General features: G+C 44.5%; 2 protein-coding genes across 5 annotated transcripts; both read right to left on the reverse strand.

Annotated features, from left to right (window-relative positions):
• Positions 1-4559: 4559 nt before the first annotated feature.
• LOC114056649 (protein PRR14L-like) lies at positions 4560-18512 on the reverse strand. Of its 4 annotated transcripts, XM_027882015.1 has the most exons (8): positions 18477-18512; positions 17325-17390; positions 7899-7964; positions 7018-7186; positions 6583-6689; positions 5718-5789; positions 4823-5072; positions 4560-4744 (listed from the first exon to the last, which is right to left on the reverse strand). In XM_027882015.1, exons 3-8 carry the CDS (start codon positions 7955-7957, stop codon positions 4718-4720), a joined length of 684 nt encoding a protein of 227 aa, XP_027737816.1. In that variant the 5' UTR covers positions 7958-7964; positions 17325-17390; positions 18477-18512; the 3' UTR covers positions 4560-4717. The 4 variants fall into 4 exon arrangements, with proteins under 4 accessions (XP_027737816.1, XP_027737819.1, XP_027737818.1 ...); XM_027882018.1 differs by lacking the exon at positions 18477-18512 and having other exon boundaries at positions 7899-7967; positions 17325-17339; XM_027882017.1 differs by lacking the exons at positions 17325-17390; positions 18477-18512 and adding an exon at positions 10808-10916.
• On the reverse strand, positions 11094-12822 carry LOC114056661 (protein PRR14L-like). The gene has a single exon (XM_027882036.1). It carries the CDS (start codon positions 12820-12822, stop codon positions 11110-11112), a length of 1713 nt encoding a protein of 570 aa, XP_027737837.1. The 3' UTR covers positions 11094-11109.
• Positions 18513-19514: the final 1002 nt, after the last annotated feature.

Raw genomic sequence — 19514 nt, forward strand, 5'->3', positions numbered from 1 at the left:
TACTTTACAGTTCTTTGACACTTTGAGTGTAAGATTCTGTGAAAGGTCAAAATATGACTTATCAATTAAGCAGCATAGGATTTACAGGCAGAAAGTGGCTGAACATGGTATGAAGCCTTTTGAGCAGAATGTATCATGTATTGGTTTTGCCTGTTAGTGGATGAAGATTGGGAGTGGATGGCTCTTCATGGGCAGGGCTCACTTCAGTTTGTGGGCGTTACCACCCTCTGCTCCCAGACAAGGTTAAGTTCTTAATTAACAAAATAATTTACAATCCTTCACTCAAAACTTTCCACACCTCGTGACATCTCTTGCAGTTGTATAAACCTCAGCTATTAATAAATGAGATGCAACCAGTGCAGACAATAAAGCCAATGTAGCTGCCATGTAAAGGAAAAGCATAAAACCACCAGCAGCAAAGCCAGGCAGCCATACTCAGTTGGAAAAAATGCTGCTAAACAGACCTGGCTTAAAACAGTTTCTTCCAACAAGTTTAAACAGTTTGTCTTTCCTGTTGTGTGACTTACAGTCACACCTCTCCTCACTTTTCCTTTCCTGAGAAGGAAAAACTTGGTACTCTGAGCAGTAATGAGGGTTTAGGATTCAGTCCATCTGAGCTGAGCCTCTTCTCCATCTTGTTTGTCCCATTGCTTGACACCAACTCCCAAACAGGAGAGGACCCAAGTCCAAACTGCTCCACCTTTCACACAAAGGACAGAGCTGAATGGTGAGTAAAGCAAGTCCCAGTCTGGTGAGAGAGCCAAATCCTCGGATACTGCCTTGCAGCCAAAGAGCTGGAGCCCTGAAGGAGCAGAGGAATCCTGGGATGCTTCCTTAGCCTCTGAGCTGCTCCCTGCCTTTCCTTGCTGGAGCTTCCCTGCCCTCTGCGGGGCCCACGGAACACTGCACCTCGGAGAAGGCAGTTCTGGGAACGGGGAAGGAATGCACCCGGAGCTTGGCTTTGCCAAGTGAAAGTCTGGGTTATACACGGCATTGTAGGGGTTGGAAGGGCAGGGCTGCTGTTTTCTGACACGGATAGTACAGGCCTTGCTGATGTTCCTGTGCTCCAGCTCTGGTTCCCAAGCATCAGCTGCGACCCCTGGCCAGCTCCAGCCTGGAATCTGAGCAGGAACTGGCCGTGCTCTCGGGCTGCTACTGCTCTGCTATCTCGAGAGATGGATGCAGCCTCAATGCTAGGATAGATCAGGCTTAAAATCCCTCTCGAGGTGGGGCTGTGGATGAAGGAACACCAGAACTGCTGCTCTGTGCTCACCAACCCCCTGTTACTCAACAGTGTCCATCTCTTTGGAGATTTGCCCTCTTTCCCCCGTGTATGCGCGACCTGGATCGTGCATGTTTACCCATGCAAGCTAGCAGGCCTTAAAAAACCTGAAAGGTTCTCAGAAAAATTTATTTCCATAAATTAAAAACACACACAAAAGAAACAGTAAAATTTTAGATTCACACAATATTGAACAGAAACAAAATGCCAAGAGCATGATGGAGGCTGATGGCACAAGTGTACAAATTCTCATGGAGCTATTTGTTAACTTGATAGCATCATACAGAGTTTCAATCCACAGTTACCATCCATATGCTAGAAAAGCACCTGGAACAGAATATCCCAAAGGCCCACCTGAAATCCAATACAGTGAGAACTGCTTGCAGGAATTCACATCCAGCAATCACCAGAACTCCAATGTACGCAGCCAAGAGGCCAGCCAGGCTAATGCTGTACCACACATTAGGGAGCCTCAGCTGCTCCAGTCATAGCATGATGAAAATAACATCTTTTTTTCTTGGAAAGTGATCTTTCTATCTCCCATAATCAGCAAATGTAGCAAAGAGCTGCCTGGCTCTGTATAACTTACTACTGAGAGACAGGACGTGGCAAAAGCTTTGCATCCTTCTCAAGCTGCTCTGGTCATCACTCTGAGAGCAAAGACGTACAAGGTCTTCCCATGGTGACACAAAAGTGGAGCGGATTCACCTGATGAAAAGGCAAATGCGCATAACCTCAGCTAGGGATGGAGGCAGGAGCCCCAAAGATGCACCTCTCTCCTTTTTTGTGTCAGTTCTCTGTGACAGGAGCAGCTTAGAGTGGCCAATGCCCAGCTTTTGCCCAGCCCCACTCCCAGTGTGCCAGCAGCAGCCCCAGGGAGCAGCTGTTCCAGGAGTGCTGCAAACAGGAACAGAGGGGGCAAAGGAGAAGAGAAAAAAGTGCACAAGCACAACTGCCACCTGTTTGGTGCTTGGTCTCCATTAGCTCACATCATCATACAGACACTGAACCAAAAGAGAATAATGCTGGATATTTGGGTTGCCACAAACTCAGGTCTGGGACAGGCCAAAGCAACTGCAACATTTTGTAACTCCTTCCATTACTGTAAACCAAAGAGAATTGAGTGTTCTCTTTGCTCTCTCTGCTGTAGCTTGGAGAAAGCAAGCTAAGAAATGTCCTTTTAAAGCAATCAGAGACAAGGCAGAACAGAGAGGCAGATAAAAAAAATCCCCACCCAAAACAAACAAATAAACCAATCCCAACACATTCCGTGTTTTGAAGTACATTAGAGGTCTGAACTTTTCCTGGACCCAAGTTTCTTCCCTCCCCACCCATATCTTTATTTCCTTAAAGCCCTCACTAAGGTTACAGCTCAGTTGTGTCACAGCACTGGAAGCCTCCCATATTAATAGAAGGTGAATGAACGTTCTCCAACAACCCCATTCTACAGCATAAATCCATAAAAATATATCTCTCACTCTTGCTACCACTTCCAACCAGTCCATAATTGGGCTAATAAACCAGGATAGGGAAAGTTTCAAACATTTTTTTTTTTTAGGAGGCAGTCAACCTTTGTTTTTTAGGGATTTCTTTTTACAAAAATAAAGAGGATCAGTTAGAATGTTCTACAGCAGCCTAACAGCTTAACCAGAAAAATAGTATGTCAATATGTTCAAAGTTTGCCTGCCTTGTTACTTCACCCTCAAACTCCAAACCCTACTCCTCTAAGTGTGCACTCCTCTCTTTTCTTCAGTCTTCCTGATTAAAGATTATAATTACCCTTAAAACCAAGAATGTGAACCTTTGGGAATCCCAGCACATAAGCTGGGAGCAAAAACCACCCCAGATTAGATTTCTTTCAAGACTCAGGCACACACAGTGTAATAATCCTCTTCCATTTCTCTACTTTGAAAGCTCTGAAATTCAACAGATTGCTTGATAATTTTTAGTTTTCTGTTTGGTCAGTAACAGAAGTGGTAGAGCAACAGAAGATAATAATAGTATCTTCAGTCCTGCATTTATTGGGACTTCATAAAAAATACCCACCCACTAGATATTTGCTCAATTTGAAGGTAAATAGAAACTCTATTACATGGGCAGGTAAATAAGAAAGTGCAAGTTCAAGTGAAAGAAAGAAGAGACTAATTCCATTTGAGCATCCCAGAACAACAGCTTTGCCTGAACAACTCCTCTAGGCACTGAGGGACAGAAATGACCTGAACTGCAGCTGCCATTCACCTGGAATGATGCTGCAAGCGAGGGAAACACGAGTTATGCCACAAGGGAGCTCTCTTCCTTCCCAAGGTGGAGCTGAGACATTGCCCAGAGCTGCACCAGGTGATGACAACTGACCTCACATCAAAAATGTCCTCGTGCCAGGAGGCTCTTGGTACAACCCTGGCTGTTACGGCCAACAGTGTGCACAGAGAGTACCCAGTTCAGAGCTCCAGGAACTGTAAATCTACAGTGGTAAAAAACCCCTCGAGATGGAAAAAAACCATTTCTTGTTGACATTAAGATCAAGTTAATCTTTTTAATAGGTTTAAAATAATTTAAAAGCAAGGCTCAAAGACTTTGCTGGTACTCCCTCCATGCAGCAGGTCAGTTAAACAGAAATCTCTGCTTATGTATCCTGCAGTTTAACATCCTCATGGGCTTTTCCTCTGGAGAAGAGGTTGGCATCAGCCAAGTAAGTAAAAAAATCTACTATTTGGGAAAAAGTAGTACTGGGCACCATTTTTCCTTAAAACATTACCCCTTTTTTCAGTTTAATAATGTTAAAAGGTGTCCTCATGCACCAAAAAAAGAAACATATACAAAGTGCAAGGTATATAAAGTCTAGTTATGTGGGGCTTCTGCTGCCTGAAGCCAGGAAGGGCACAGAAACTCAGAAGGAACCTTCTAAGTTAACAGAAGGAAGAAACAATTGAATGCAAACCCAGACAGCTACTTTTAATTATTAAAAAGTTAGTGGTATATCAAGAATTCATCTTTATCAAACACCGTATCTCTTCTGCCAGGTTGTTCAAAATAGCCATTCATTACAGTAACAACAGCAGACTCAAATGTGCAAATGATCTGGAGTACAGAGTTCTAGCATCACTGAAAGTGCACTACCTCCTCCTTTACACTCCTACTCTACCCCCAAAAGGTGTTTTAACATAATTAATTAAATATAAGCAGTATTTTCCAGAGGTTGAGGAAGGAAGGGTAAATTTTATGTGGCTGTGTTACACTCCAACAGGGACGTCAAAGAATCCCTCCAATAGCATTAAAAAACAAAATAAAAAACAAAATAGCACCTTAAAGAGGGTCACAGCCAAGAACTGATTATCAGATGTTAGAAGAGAGCAATGCATGACGAGGTCAGTAGATTTCTCCCCAGAGGAAAATCCTCCCGAGGCTGACTGGCCCACTCCCGGCTCTGTGGCTCCCTCAGCTGCTGGAGGCCTGCTCCTGCTCCTGCTGTTGCTCCTGCTGCTGCTGCTGCTCCTGCTGCTGCTGCTGCTCCTGCTGTTGCTCCTGCTGCTGCTGCTGCTCCACCTCCTCTGCAAAAAAGGCTTCGAGGGCCATCAGCTTCTCACTCAGCAGCACATCCAGCTCTGCACTCTGCAGGGCAGCCCTCTTGGCTCGGGTGAAAGAACCCACCGCTTTGACTTTGCCTCGTGTCTTCCTTTTGCGGGGAAGGGTAAAGTCCTGGAACTCGAGAATGCGCTTTCTCTTCTGCTGGCTGACAGAAATCAGGTGTCCATTCTTCTCCTTGGGCTCTTCAAAGATTGTTTCCAAGCTCCTGGTAAAGGCAGAGAACGCTTATGAACACTCAAGCAGCAGCAGCAGCAGCAGCAGCAGCAGCCCCTTCCATGGCCAGGGACACGGGGGGATTTCACAACCCAAATAAACCTGCTTTAACTTTTACATTTTTACAGCCTCTCCACACCTCCTGTAAGGAAAATTATCCACAGCTTCCACCTCCTACTACTGCATGTTCCTGCCAGCTAATTCCTCCCTGCTGCACAGACACCGGGGTAGAATCTCTCTAGCTGTATTTCAGCTCAGTTATAGAATCTTGATTTTATAGAATAACTAGGTTTGAACATTTGATGACACTAATATCTTAAAGAACATGTAGTTCCCTCTGAATTCTGAAAAAGTAATTACTTCACTTGGATGGAGACTGGAATGAATGAGCAGATGAAAAAAATATACAAATCCATGCTTAGCCAGCGATAAATTCTTAGTTCATATTCTATTTTACTGCTTTCCACCCAAATAGTAAAAGATACTATGTTTGAATTAACTTTCTCTACCACTTTAAAGTAGCAATTTAAAAACTGTATCTCCCTCTCAGCTTTCAGAAACGTTTCATCTCCTCTCTCTCCCTCTGCCTAATTAATTTACGTTCATCTTCGTTTTCTAATTAGGAAGCACAACCAACCTGGCTGGAGGAGGGGATTTGTAGTTCTTGTTGGTGTAAATTTCTTCTAAACTAAATTCTTTCTTCTTAAGCCTGAAAAAAGTAATGACAAATCAATCAAGAAAGAAGAATTTCAAACCCACTTCTCTTCCCAGCAAGCAGATTTATGAGAGACAAGTACAGGTCCTCTGCCTCAACGCTGAGTGATTGTGCTTTAATTGGAGATGGGGAGGAATGAAGAATGAGCTCATTAAGGACCTAATTCCATGCAGTGTTTTTATAAGGTCTGGGTCAAGACTTGCCCTTTCTGCAGAGGTCAGTGTTCCTTCCAGCATTCTGGGATGCTTTGAAATAATGATGCTCTAAAGGAGAAGGGGAAATGCCTTCACAGGTCACTTTCTGGTGAAAGCTGAGAAAAATCTTCCAGTCTGACAGATCAACACTTCATCTCTCGAGACTCCCTTTAGTTACTGACCATTCCCAAGCTGATCTCTGAAGAAATGCATTCCTGTGTCAAAGCTGCCACTTGTGTTTAAGACAAAAGTGAACAAAATACCAGATGACTGACTGGAAAAGCTTTATCAGCGTTTGGCACTGTGATCACACAACTTTCCAACAGATCCCTTCATCTCACTGTGCACTGCAGAATGACTGATCTTCAATCTATGTTTATCAAAACAAACTTCTTGCTTCTTTAGAGAAATCATTCCCTTGCAGTTTAGTTTTCCCCGTTTTGGCCAAACCTCAGTGAGTGGCTCTGATAGAGCTGACAGCGAACACCAGACCTCCCTCAGCTGGGGCTGTGCAGGACAGTGATGACTGTACTCACAGGCAGGAAATGTAAGCAGCAGGAGCCTGCCTGAGTCCCTTTCATGACACTGCTCACCTTTTTGGTTTGGGCAGTCCCATGGGAGTAAGGTTTGTGTCCGGCTTGGGAACAGTTTTCCTGATTCGGATCTCTGAGACTTTCTTTGGCCTCTTTTCTGGCTCAGTCTTAAAAAAAACAAAGAAGGGGGAAAAAAAAAAGTTAAAATGAAGAAAATTACAACCACACCAGTCAACAGGATTCCCTTTTATGCTGAGTATGTCTATATGCTGGGTATTATCTACTGTGCTATTATCTACACATTAAACATTCCTTTCTGGTTTGCCACCTTCTTTCTGCTTGAAGCAAAGAAAGCAGCAGCACAGAGCAGACCCTGCAGCCTGTTCTCTCCCCTCATCTTTAACAGTTACTGGGTAATATTCAGCAGCAGCAGCAGCAGCCTCAAATTCTCGAGAACCAAGAGTCTGAGAGACCTACAGTATAAAATGAGCTCACTTTTTTCAGTTCTGTGTCATCCTGGGATCTCAGGCAGGCTGGAACGGGAGCATCGGCTTCATCCAGGGCACGGACCTGCAGCTCGGCTGCTGAAAGCCTGGGGGGGGCTGGCAGTGACTCTGCAAGTGTGGGAGGCTTTGGGAACGGGAGTGGGAGTGAAGCTTCCAGACTGGAACAGAGCAAGAAGGGGACACGTGTAGATTAATACCCAACTGACACTGCAGAGCATTCCCTGCTCTCAGTGATGTTCCTGCATTCAGTCTGGGCACGAGAAGCGATGCAGTTCAGACACTGCCCCCGACTGCTGCAGCCACTCTGGTACTGACACAAACTTAACTGCCAGAGCATCTGAACACGTCATTTTAAACTCACTCTTTTCCTATAACTGGTTCACAGCTCTGTTTATCAACTACTGATAGAAAGGGATTAATTACATTTTCTACCAGCAAATTTCTAAGACACAACTATTAATCGTCCTTTCTATTTACAGATAAACTTAAAATGCAGCTCTTTTATCTGCCATCCCTACACTGAGAAAGAATAGAAGGAAGTTTCAGCACCAAATGTCCAGTCACTCAGGCAGGAAGGACGCAGATCAAGTAAGGAACCAAAACTTCTCTAGTTTCACATATTCATTTCATACAAAGTGGCACAACGTGCTTGAAAGCACCAGAACTGTTCTGTGCAATGACCTACGGGGTGTTTGCATTCACACCCCACACCATCCAGGCAGGTCACTTCACTAACTGTTTAATCACAAAGCTGTTCTTGGAGTGAGCTGCCAGAACCTGAAAGCCAAGATGACACCAGCAATGGCTCTCTGAGAAAGCTCAGGATCCCTCAGGATCCCTCAGATAAACATCCCCCACCTCGAGACTCACCGTGTGGCACCTGCAGTCTGCAGTGCTGCCATGCTCTGGGCAGGGAAGTGTGGGAACATGGCATAGCTGCTTCGAAAGGACAACGAGAAAACAAAACAAAACAAGGCAGAAATTAGGTCTACACCATAAAATAGGCGAGGGAAAGATTATTAGTATAAACTGGACTGTAAGACAAAAGATACTCTCATATCAGGGATGAGAATGAAAGACTGAAATGATATAAAAGAAAGATATACCTGCCATTTAGGCCATTAAATTTCATTGACAGCTTGTTAAGGAAATAGTTCTACTTTTGCTTAAAAATGGTAGTGATGAGATAAGGAGTTAAAAGTATAGAAAGAGAGGGAGACAGCAGTATTGAAAGTCATAATTATTTCTATGTAATCATTAAAGCCTAAAAGTTGTAATTATTTCTATGAAAGTCCACATTCCTTATTTAACCCCCCCAGTTTTTAAAGTAACCAAAACCCTTGAAGGATTTGGCTACTAAATAAAAAAAAGTGCATAATAGCAACAGTGCCAAGTGAAAGGAAGTATTTCCATAAGATTAACTCCCTGTTGTCTCCAACTCCCACAGCCTTGAATACTCTTAATGGATTGGAATAAGCAAAGGGCTTTCCAGAAGGCTTGGTAATGACCATCATTCCACGGCCTGAAAGTCCTTTGATATTAAGCTTTCCTTTTGTGCCCATACTATTGCCAGCAGGAAATCAGCTGGGCCAGCTTTTATGGCATTAAACAGCAAATCTTGTGCTCTCAAATCCACAGCTAAAGGCACTTTGCTGTTCTAAAACCCAGCCATGCTGGCAGCACAGGGAGGTCAAACCAGCTATAGAGAAGGTGGTCAGAAAGACCCTTTCCTTGTGTTTTTCATTTCCAGCAGAACTGGAACATTTCCCTTCTCTCCCTGTCCCACTATTCTAACCCTGCTGGAACCATCTCGGTAGTGCAGCAGAGCCCTCCAGGCCAGAGGCAGAGCTTACTGTGTTATCCAATAATTACAATAACAATAATAATAAATTATAAGAAGAGGAAAAAAAACCCTTTAGAAATATTTAATCTAAATAAGCATTAATTAGAGAAAAGACTTCACTTAAAAAATGCTTTATTATTGGCAGTGGAAGGGACAGAAGATTATTTTTAGGCAGGAGAACTGCTCCAGTTCCTTGGTTATTAAAAACACTATGAATGAAATAATTTGAAGAGAAAAATCTTATCCAGAAGAAAATGGCCTGCAGGGAACTTTTAAATTTGTTCTGATTTTTAACTATCTTAATCAAAATAGGCAAAGGTTTCTGACATACTGGGAGCTGAAAATGCTGTTAGACTGCACCAAACACACTTCTTGTATTACATACAGAACATTTATTTAATGATTTTTTTCTGAGTACACACAAATTTAGGAGGGATTTACTGAATTATCCTTTTGTCACTGTTCCTGTTAATAACTTTAAGAATTATTAGTTGATGAGAACAGGCAGTCAGTCTTCAGCAACATGGAATTTAAAAAGGTGTTAAATATTCAAAATGTTAGGTTTTGTTCTTTATGTTGTTTTATAGCCAAACCTTTAATATTCAGTTTGATTTAGAAATAGGATTTATTTGCTGCACTTCTTTAAACTTTTCAACTCACCACATGCTAAAATAACTTCACTTTGAAGGAAAATCCGGGTGGGGCAGGAGAATTAAGGCTGCCTCACACACATTTTGTAAGGTATTTTGGAGAAAAAACAAAGGGAGTTTTAGACTATTTGAACTCTCGGTTATTTTTCACTTGAAGTGAAAAGGTTTGATTTAAATTCTCTCCCTTTGGGAAGAAGTTCATTCATAGCAAAACATGCAGTTTTCAAACCACCCTTCATGCCAGGAACGAACTCGTCTCACACTCCCAGTCCAGGACAAGCCTCAGCAACACCAACCAATCCATTCACCTCATACACATAGGTAAGTTTTAAAAAGTTTTGTTTTTAACAGTGTGTTGTTTTTAAGCTTGGTGCTCAAACTGTACTTCACTGATAAGATTATTCCACAGCACTCATTTGTTCATTAGAAAATTCAGCCTGATAAATTGACTCATCTGGAAAGGAAACAGAAGCAGGTCCCACAGAATGTGCTGAGAGTTGTCCCTATGCCATTATTCAATTTATTTTAGCGCAGACAGCTCCCAGAATGGGGCAGCACTTCCATAAGCTCACTCACACCTTTGGCAGACATTAGAATTTATATTAAACTTTTAGGTGTGTTTATAGAAAGCAAAGTGCAGCATTTGTTGCCTGGCAGGATTTTTGGTTACACATGTCAAGCTGTGGCATAAGACAAATTCAACAGCTCAGACTGCCACACTAATCAAAGGAATTCATCAAAGGCACTTTGCTGCAGGGCTCAGGAGCCTTCACTCTGCCCAGGAACAAAACCAAGGACTGACTGCCCCGTGCCACTGGGAGATAAAGGGCAGAGTCTTTGCTCAAGAGCATGCAAAAATCCTGTGACAGAGCTAGGAACCTCTTCCTCATTCTGTTTATTAGTAAAGTGATCTTAAATGCTGACAGCAAAGTCAAATTAAATATGCAAAGTAGATTTCAGTCCTCTCCCCACTCGTAACAAGAACGACACACACAGAAAAATTCATTACCAACATGAGCTGGAGCTACATTTGTGTGTGACAATACCAGGCACCCACTGTCAGAAGGTATAACATGCACAGAGATTAATTAGCACAGAACAGTCACAGAATACAATTAAAAATTTACTGAATGCACCCCCCCTCCCCTTCCGATTCTTCCTAACCTGATATTGAGCATTTTACAGTTGGTTCCGACTTGTGGCTCAGACCTCTGAAAGAAACTCTCCTACCTCGGAAATCCAGTTGCTCTGCAGTCACTCTGCATAGACCTAATGAAGTAGCTCACCTTTTGCATTATATACTCTGAGGCATGGTGTGTATATTTTGCAAGGGAGAAGAAAATAGAGTTAGCCATTCTGCCAAAACAGGACAGTATTAAAGAAGTGAAGGCAAATTTATTTCAATTCATCTAACAGACTGTTCTGCAGGACAGGATCTTCCACGTCGAGCCATTCTCGGAGCAGAATGCGTAGATTTGGAAGAGGGGGAACTGCCCCTCCAATGCAAGCTGCAATCACCCTCTCCCTCCCAAAAAGGAGCCAGTTTATACCCTGCACAGATTTAACCTCAGAAAGAAGTTGATGGGTTTTACCTGTTCTCGATGGCCACACTTGGCTGCCACTTGCAGTGATTGGGATGGAGAGGAGGGGTTTCGGAAGGACGGGCAGAAGGACCGTGCTGGCTCCATATGGAGAGGACCCTGCCCAGGGAGTATGGCAATGAGGAGGCCAGGCCAGCGGGCACACAGCTTGGATACCTTGCCCCTTTCAAACCCTGTGCCAGCTGGGATATAAATAGTCTCTGGATGGTAGGAATGTGACTGCTTAAGTTTCTTCTTCTTGTCCAAATCCTGTAACATCCAGGGGAAGAAAGTGCTAACACTGTGTGAAGGCCAAGCCTGGAACAACCTCCTCTTCTCTCAGCTACTGCGTTTCTTCCCCGGTCAGGATGAGCCACAGTCCTTGGGGTTGTTACAGAGTGAGCAGAACCAAGCTCAGTATTTAGAGTAGAATCTTCCTTGAAGGCTGTGGTATCTGAACAGCTCGGAGACAGGAGAAAAGACCAAGTCCACTTGGAAGCTGGCGCTGGCATTTCCCCAGAAACGGGCCCGTGATGTCCAGAGTGCGGGGATGGAATCCCTGGGAGGTCTGTCACGGGACTGGAGTCCAATTTGATGTGAAAAGAAATTGGGAAAACTGGGGTGTCCGACAAAGAGGTCGGAGGCTTGTGGCTTGAGTCTGAAAAAAGGATTTTGGTAGTTTCTACAGGATAAAGTGCCAAAGGCTGAAAGCTGAACATCTTGGTGCACCAACTGCCAGCCCAGCGTGAGTGAACGTTCCTGTTAATGCAAGAAAAGGCTTCCAAGAGATTTTTCGATCTCTGGTGGCTGTACCTGTCACCCACGGGAAGCATTTCAGAGGAGTATGGCCGAGGTTGGAAGTCACAGACGCCCTTGGCAGGGGCCAGGAGCTTGCTGGCCACGGCAGACAACTTGCTCAGCAAGGCTGGCTCTTTGGTACATTTCCGAAATTTCAAGCTGTTCAACAAACTGCCCCTCCTGGCCCTCTGCCCTCCTGGCACAGGAGCAAATCTCAGGGCTGTTTCCCTTTCCTTTGTTGGTGGTTTACATGGAAAGTACAAAGATTCCAGAGGTGTGTTTTCCTGCTGGGGGAATATTTGCAGGGGTAACTCGAAGGAAGGTGGACCTCTAGTTTTTTTGAGTTTTCTAATGGTTTTTAGCTGATGCAATGTGGGAACCTTTTTGCACATCCTTCCAGGTTGTATTCTTAGTGGAAGAGGCTCTCCTAGTTTCTTTGTAGTTCCTCCTAGTTTATTTGTAGTTCCAAAGGCACCAGGGATTCCATCATACCCTAAATTAAGGTTCAGGTTTTCCATTTCTGAATCCTGAGTCTTCAAAAACTGTGAACTAATAATATCTGTGGTAATCTTTGGCCTTTTAACTTCTTGTAAAGTGCTACATAGTTTACTTTCACTGCTTCTGACAGCAAAAGTCTCCTCTAAAGGACCTTCAAACTTCTTATTTCGAGATGTCACCAACTCATTTGAAGAGCTGCCTAAGAGTTCAGAACTGTGCAACATGCTGGGGGTGATTTTTGCTTTCTCTTGGTGTGCCTGCTTTGACTGATGCACTTCCATCATTTCATACTTCTTCTTTTGTTTAGTTGCTTTCTGTTCCTCTGTTTGGTGGAGTCTCTTTGAAGCTGAAGCCTCGTTCTCCTGGCAAAGAGCATGAGCTGCTCCTGTTTCCTGGCTCTCTGCTCCCTCCTGTCCGTGCTCCATGCTCCGTGCAGTTAATCTGCAAGGCACCTGTGCTGCCCTGCCAACCACCCAGCCTGGGCATGGCCCTGTGCCCCTGGCTGCTGGGGGGCTCAGAGGAGGGTGGAGCGTGGCTGGTGGATCCCCCTGCAGCCCTGGGGAAGCCCCTGCCTCAGACACAGCTTGGCAGTCCTGCACAGCTGCTGAAAGCACGCTGGTACCTGCTGCATTTGGGAGCTCTCCATCACTTCTTCTTTCCTTTGAAACACAGTTTAGGTTGGATCTTGGGATCTCTTCCCAAACCTTGCCATGGTTCTCAGCACCGAGAGGGACTATTTTGCCACCAGACTCTTTAGAATCTTTTAACGAGGCCCATGGATGACTTCTCAGCAACTTTTTTCTAGGGGCTATTTCTTCTCCCATCTTCTCTTCTACACATGTATGTTTAAACTCCTCTTCACAGGGAGGACTTTTTGGTGAGGTCCCATCCATGTCAGTTGGTGTGCAGTGCCCCTCACCTTTCAGGCTTTCTTTGCTGTGGGCACAAACCCTTGAGCTCTGTGCCCCAGTCAGGGAGCCTGCTGCCATTTCATTCTCTGCAGAGGGAATCTCAGTATTGCTGCATTTCCTCTTTACAGAAATTATTACAGAAAGAATTTTTGTCATTGAAGAATCTTCGCTAAAAACTTTGGCTGCAGATGGCTCACAATTCTCTCTTTGTTTATTCTCAGGTGACATACACAGCTTTTCTTTCTCAGGCAGAGAGATGCCACAGCTCAGAGCTGACTGTGTTTCTGAATCCACCTGAGTCTCACTGCAAGGTTCTTGGATGCCAAACTTTCCAGAGTGGGATGGACCAACAGCCCTTGGAGCACTGGTTTCTTTACCAGGCTCAGACATTTCCTGTGGGCAAGTGTTATTTAAGAGAGGTTTTATGCTCAGACTTTCTCTGTGTTCTGGATCTGAAAGCACATTCATATTTTCTGGCTCAGATGTATTTTTAAACTCCTCTTCACAGGGAGGACTTTTTGGTGAGGTCCTGTCCACGTCAGTTGGTGTGCAGTGCCCCTCACCTTTCAGGCTTTCTTTGCTGGGGGCACAAACCCTTGAGCTCTTTGCCCCAGTCAGGGAGCCTGCTGCCATTTCATTCTCTGCAGAGGGAATCTCAGTATTGCTGCATTTCCTCTTTACAGAAATTGTTACAGAAAGAATTTTTGTCATTGAAGAATCTTCGCTAAAAACTTTGGCTGCAGATGGCTCACAATTCTCTCTTTGTTTATTCTCAGGTGACATACACAGCTTTTCTTTCTCAGGCAGGGAGATGCCACAGCTCAGAGCTGACTGTGTTTCTGAATCCACCTGAGTCTCACTGCAAGGTTCTTGGATGTCAAACTTTCCAGAGTGGGATGGACCAACAGCCCTTGGAGCACTGGTTTCTTTACCAGGCTCAGACATTTCCTGTGGGCAAGTGTTACTTAAGAGAGGTTTTATGCTCAGACTTTCTCTGTGTTCTGGATCTGAAAGCTCATTCGTCTTTTCTGGGTTATATGACAGGGATGTCCCATGGATTGATGAGATGGGTAGAAATTGGGCACTAACTGTATTTTCCTGGTCCTCCACCAACGACTTCATCTTTGGCAAAGATGGCTGTGTTTTGTTTCCTGCAAACACCAGCTCTGCTTTGTCCTGTGCAGGTTTGATACAACAGTGCTGTGAGCCACGTGCTTTGCTCTCAGAAGAGCAAAGGAGTTCCTTTCCAGTCTGTTCTTCAGGAGTTCCTTCCCTGCCTGTTTCACAGTCATCCTCCTGCTCTTTTGGTTTGATTGTCTTCTCTTCAGTCAGATCATTGATGGAGCCCACGTATCCTGAACAGTCCTCATTTCCCACACCAATTACAGAGTCCAAATTCACTACATTCTCTCGCAGAGTTCCTCCCAGCCTGTCCTCTCTTGCATATCTGTGCATTAACAGAGGCAAATCATCCCCTGCTTTCAGCACTACCTCGTCCCCCACACTGGAGCCAGATTCACTCTCCTCCTCAGAGCTGTCTGCAGTTTGTAAGCCAGGCTTTGGTTGGGGGGGTGAGGTCTCTGAGCACAGCTCCCTGCCTGGCCCTGGGCCCCCCAACTCCCTGTGAGGGCCGTGACCCCGGTTCTCCCGTGGGCAGAGGGTGGGCTGTCTGTCACAGCTGGCACGCTGTGCTGGGGTGTTCCCGTTGGCAGCACAGGCTGAAGTGCTGCAGTCTGAGGGATCAGCTGGGAGCGAGGGCACTTCCCCCTGCTCCTGCGTGCCCAGAGAGCTGCAAAATCCAAAACTATGAACACAGGTGTTTTTGTCCAAATATCTGACTAATAACTGTTCACTGGTCTGATTTCTCTGATTGCCTTCAGGGGCGTTTGGAGAAGCCCCAGTTGTTGTTCCATCACATTGCTCTTTCTGGGAAGCACACGTGCCCGTCTGTTCCTTTGCCTCCTCTCTGTCACAAACAGCTTTGCTGCCTTGTGCTCCTTCACAAACATCAAACAGTTTCACAACCTTCATATTCTTATTTGAAATCTCATCTCTTGCCAAGGTAGCAGCAGACCTCTCTGCAGCATAAGCTGAGCAAAACATGGGTTTTCCTGTGGGAATGTCATTTCTCCCATGCAGAGCCACACCTCTGTTGCCCCAGTCATCTTCACAAGGAGGAGATCCACATGCCAAAGGGAAGTGTGCTTCTGGAAAGATGATTGCCTCTTGACTACTATATCCAGCTGAGGACTCTCCTTCTGAATTACCATTTTCTTCAATCTTCTTACCCACATCACCACAATGACTGTTCAGGAAAACTTCACCCACACATGCAGTCCCTGATAAAATGCAGGAAGCACTGGCAGCTGGACACTGGTCTTTCATACCCTGATTACTACAATGCCATGTGTAACAATGTTCATTTTCTAAACCAGTGCCCACTCTCTCCAAATTTCCTGCAGATTTCATGTCCTTTTGGGATACTCTGTGTGCCATGATAGGGTTATCAAAAGTCCTGGAACTCACTGAAGACTTGAATTTGTCTTTATGAAGCAAAACTGCAGTGATTTGTTCCCCTGTTGTTCCAGAAGCACCAACAGTCTCTTTTCCAGACAGATTATCCCAAGCCTTGTCCCTGTGTGAAACTTCATTAGCAGTACAAGGAGGACGCTCATTATGATGAGGTTCTCTTGATTTTTGCAAAACAGGAGGTAGATTTTCATTTAGTGTATAAAACAAATGTGTTGCTTTCCCAGTGGACAAACTGTCGCTCCCATCAGCTTCTGCAGCTTCAGCTACGCCACCAGCCAGCCCATCTGATGTTGTATTGCTCTCAGAGTCCCTTGCAAGCAGTTGTGCCTTGGGTGGATCTTTTTCTTGCTTGCTGCTAAGGTCAAGACAGCTGTGGTGTGTGGGAGGAGGAATTTTACTGGAGGTATTGTAAGAGCTCATGTCTCTCTGTCCAGTTCCTTGGGAGGCAGTGTTGCCTGTTTCCATCAACAGACTATTTTCTTTTATACCATCCTTGCACAGGTCACTGAGAGAGAATTGCCACTGGTCCTTCTTCAACTTCTCACCTTCGGATGGGACTCTTTTAAATTTTTTCTTTGAGAACTCCTCAGGAAATGAAGTAACAGAATTAAAAACTGAAGAACGACAATGCTCAACACCCTGCTGAGCTTCAGGCCGCCTCCAAACTTCCATATTATCTCCCACAGCAGTTTTTCTCCTGACTTCAGCAGCCTCTCCAAACTGAGAGCTGTATGATTTACCTACCCCAGCACTGAATTCCCTAGGATCAGTTTTAGCACTAGGTAATCCTTTGTTCCTCACTGCTGGGATGTGTTTTACCGGCACAGATGTGGAGCTTCGGCTTCCTACAAAGCCGGTTCCGTGATCGTAACGAGTGTGACGTTCCACGTTTTGGGGAAGATACTCTGGGGGGGGTTCATTGATAATTCCATGAACTGCAGCACTACTGTTTTCTACTGGCATATTTCTGAAGTCCAGATAGGAGCTGCTTTTCAGAACTGGACAGAAAACTCCAGAACTGGCTGTGGACAATGTCCTGCAGCTCCCTGCTGAGGGCAACCCACAAGGGTCATTCTGTCTGGGTACAGCACCCTTACAGAAGCCGTGAGCATCATGTTCTTCATCCTGCTGACACGTCTGGCAATGAGCAAGTGATGCACTGAATTCATTAACAGGATTTGGTCTGGGTAACTTTTCTTCTTCAGTCTCCAAGGCAGACACACCGCTCCCCCCTGCTCTGCTGGCACTGTGGGCTTCCAGCCCAGTACAGTCATCTGTTTCTTGGGGATGCTGTGTGGCTGCTCCAACGTCCAGGAGTCTGAAAGGCTCTAAAAAATCTAAGATGCTGGTTTGTGTGACCCCAGCTCTGGCCAGGACTGTATCTACATCTGGGCATTCCTTGCTCTCAGCTGGAAGACCTTTCCTCACTCTGGCACTCCTGTATCCTGCTTTACTAAATATCCTAGTCCCATCAGCCTTCATACCTTGTACCTCTTCAGGGAGCTTTGGCAGAGTTTCAGCTGTCACCTGAACATTTGCTTGGTTTTCCTCTGCATAAGAAAAGATAAAGCAAATCAGAACCATACCCTGAATTTGGAAGGCATTCAGCTTAGTCCCTTTTGGTGCTGTGACAATAGTGCAGTGTCAGGGCCCAGGATGTTTCTACCAGGGAGGAATCCTTTTCAATACAGACATTCCCAGGAGCATTCCAAGAGCTGGGGATTTCAGATTCCTCTAATATCGAGCGAGGTGCTTGCAGGTCCTATAACTTAACACACAGGCCACCAACATAAAGCTTATTTTTAACCTCAAAACTCAGCATAGCTGAGGACTTGATCAGCCTAAAGAGATGGTTGGGCATTGAGTGGCCATTTCCATTTCTTCCTCCTTGGAGACCTTTCTGGCAGTGACTCATCCAAAGGAACACAGGGCATATCTCATCTGTCCAAGCCATTTGGATTATTAATAAACTTCTTTTGTAAAATCACAAAGAAGGTGCTAATTAGAGAGTTACAGTTACTGAAGAATATCTTCATATTCAAAATTTTACAGGGAACATTTTTTCTCAAAATTTTGCAGATCTTTTCCAGATTTTCTAGTAAGGTCCAGGTTAAGTAAGCAGGGAGGGAGAAAGAAAATAAGTACTAGATGCAGGCAAAGTGACCAAAGCATTTGGAGCTAGAAGATTCTGGAGGATCATATTGAAATTAAGATTTAGTTGTCTTCTTCCTTTGGATTCTGAACTTTTAATTTCATTTTTAAAACCATTCAAAAATGACTAATACTTTTCCATGTATTTGCTATTACCGCTCTCATACAATCCTGCTTTGAAACAAAAAAAAAAAGAAATGCAAAACATCTGCTACTGGCACCCCCTTCTGCTTTGGGGTAAATAATTACTTGAATTAAATAACTAAAATGCATCTTGTATGGAAAAGGTCTCCAGAAAAGTACATAATGCTACCAGGGCAAAGCAAAGCTTTAAGGTTTGGTGTTGTTATAGCTGGGCAGGGAAATATTATAAAATACCATAAAATAAATGAGCCACCCCCAAACCATTCATCAATTCTAAATCAACAAGGAGTAATTGGGAGGGAAGCAGGGGGTAGAGAGGGATGTACAGCTAAAGTAGCTACCTGTGCTCCTCAGAGATGCTGCAACCTCAGTGCAACGGGCTCTTGAAGGCTTTGCCTCTTGCTGGGTGAAGTGAAGGTCCTCCTGAAACAAGACAGATGTCAGTGGGGTGCACGGACAGATGGATTTCTGATTGTTGTGTCTCGGGGACTGCACCTCCTCAGCTGGGTGAGTTCAGGAACAGCAAATCACCAGGAAACCTCTGGGCAGGTCAGCCTTGCACAGAGCCTGGCACTGCAAGTGCTTCCCACCAGCACTTGTCATTCCTTCCTCAGCCTTTCAGCGCACACCGAGAAACGAGGAACATCCACAGAACATCTGCACCCAGCAGCAATGAGCTCCTGGGGCAAAGGCAGCCAAAATGGCACTAAAGGGCTTCAAATGCTCTGAACGAGCAGAGTAACCCAGTCTCCAGGTGTGTCTCACACCCCAAAGCACCCCCCTGCACCTCTGGGAAGATGGGGGCATTTTCTGGCTGGTTTGGAACTTGCCTTTACCAGCCCTTCCCTGGGCTCAAAACCACAAACCCCCAACAGATGACCTCGGTCTACTTGCAAAAACAACCCCAAACCAACACCCCCCAACCAAACTTAGAAAGATGTAAATATTCATCTTGGAAAACGGAAGGACTGTGGAAAATTTATTTCATTTTATTTTCACAAATTTAAAAAAAATCGAACAGCTTTCAAAACTCAGAATTAAACTCACAAATGACTTTAGCATTAAGAAAAACCCAGTAATTAGTGTAAAACATTAATCCAGGTATTTCCTGGCTGGTATGTCTTCAATCCCAATACATTTTTTCTCCCCTGTGTGCTTTTGGTGTGTGTGAAAAGTATTTACAAACTGAAGAAAATTATCAAGGATGTCACTAGAAATCTCCGTTTTTAAATAGAGTTTGGTGACTCCTCAGTTTTGAATAGAATATTCTTTGGCATATTTTTCAGCAGCTTTGACCTAGAAATAACCTTTTTTATCATCAATATTTGCTAAAGGGGAGAAGAAAAAAAGCCGTAACACTTTTACCCTTTTACTCTTCT

This window comes from Empidonax traillii, unplaced genomic scaffold (assembly GCF_003031625.1).
Source record: "Empidonax traillii isolate 1590-97213 ecotype Southwest subspecies unplaced genomic scaffold, ASM303162v1 scaffold99:size1466351, whole genome shotgun sequence".
In the NCBI taxonomy this organism is placed as follows: Eukaryota; Metazoa; Chordata; class Aves; order Passeriformes; family Tyrannidae; genus Empidonax; species Empidonax traillii.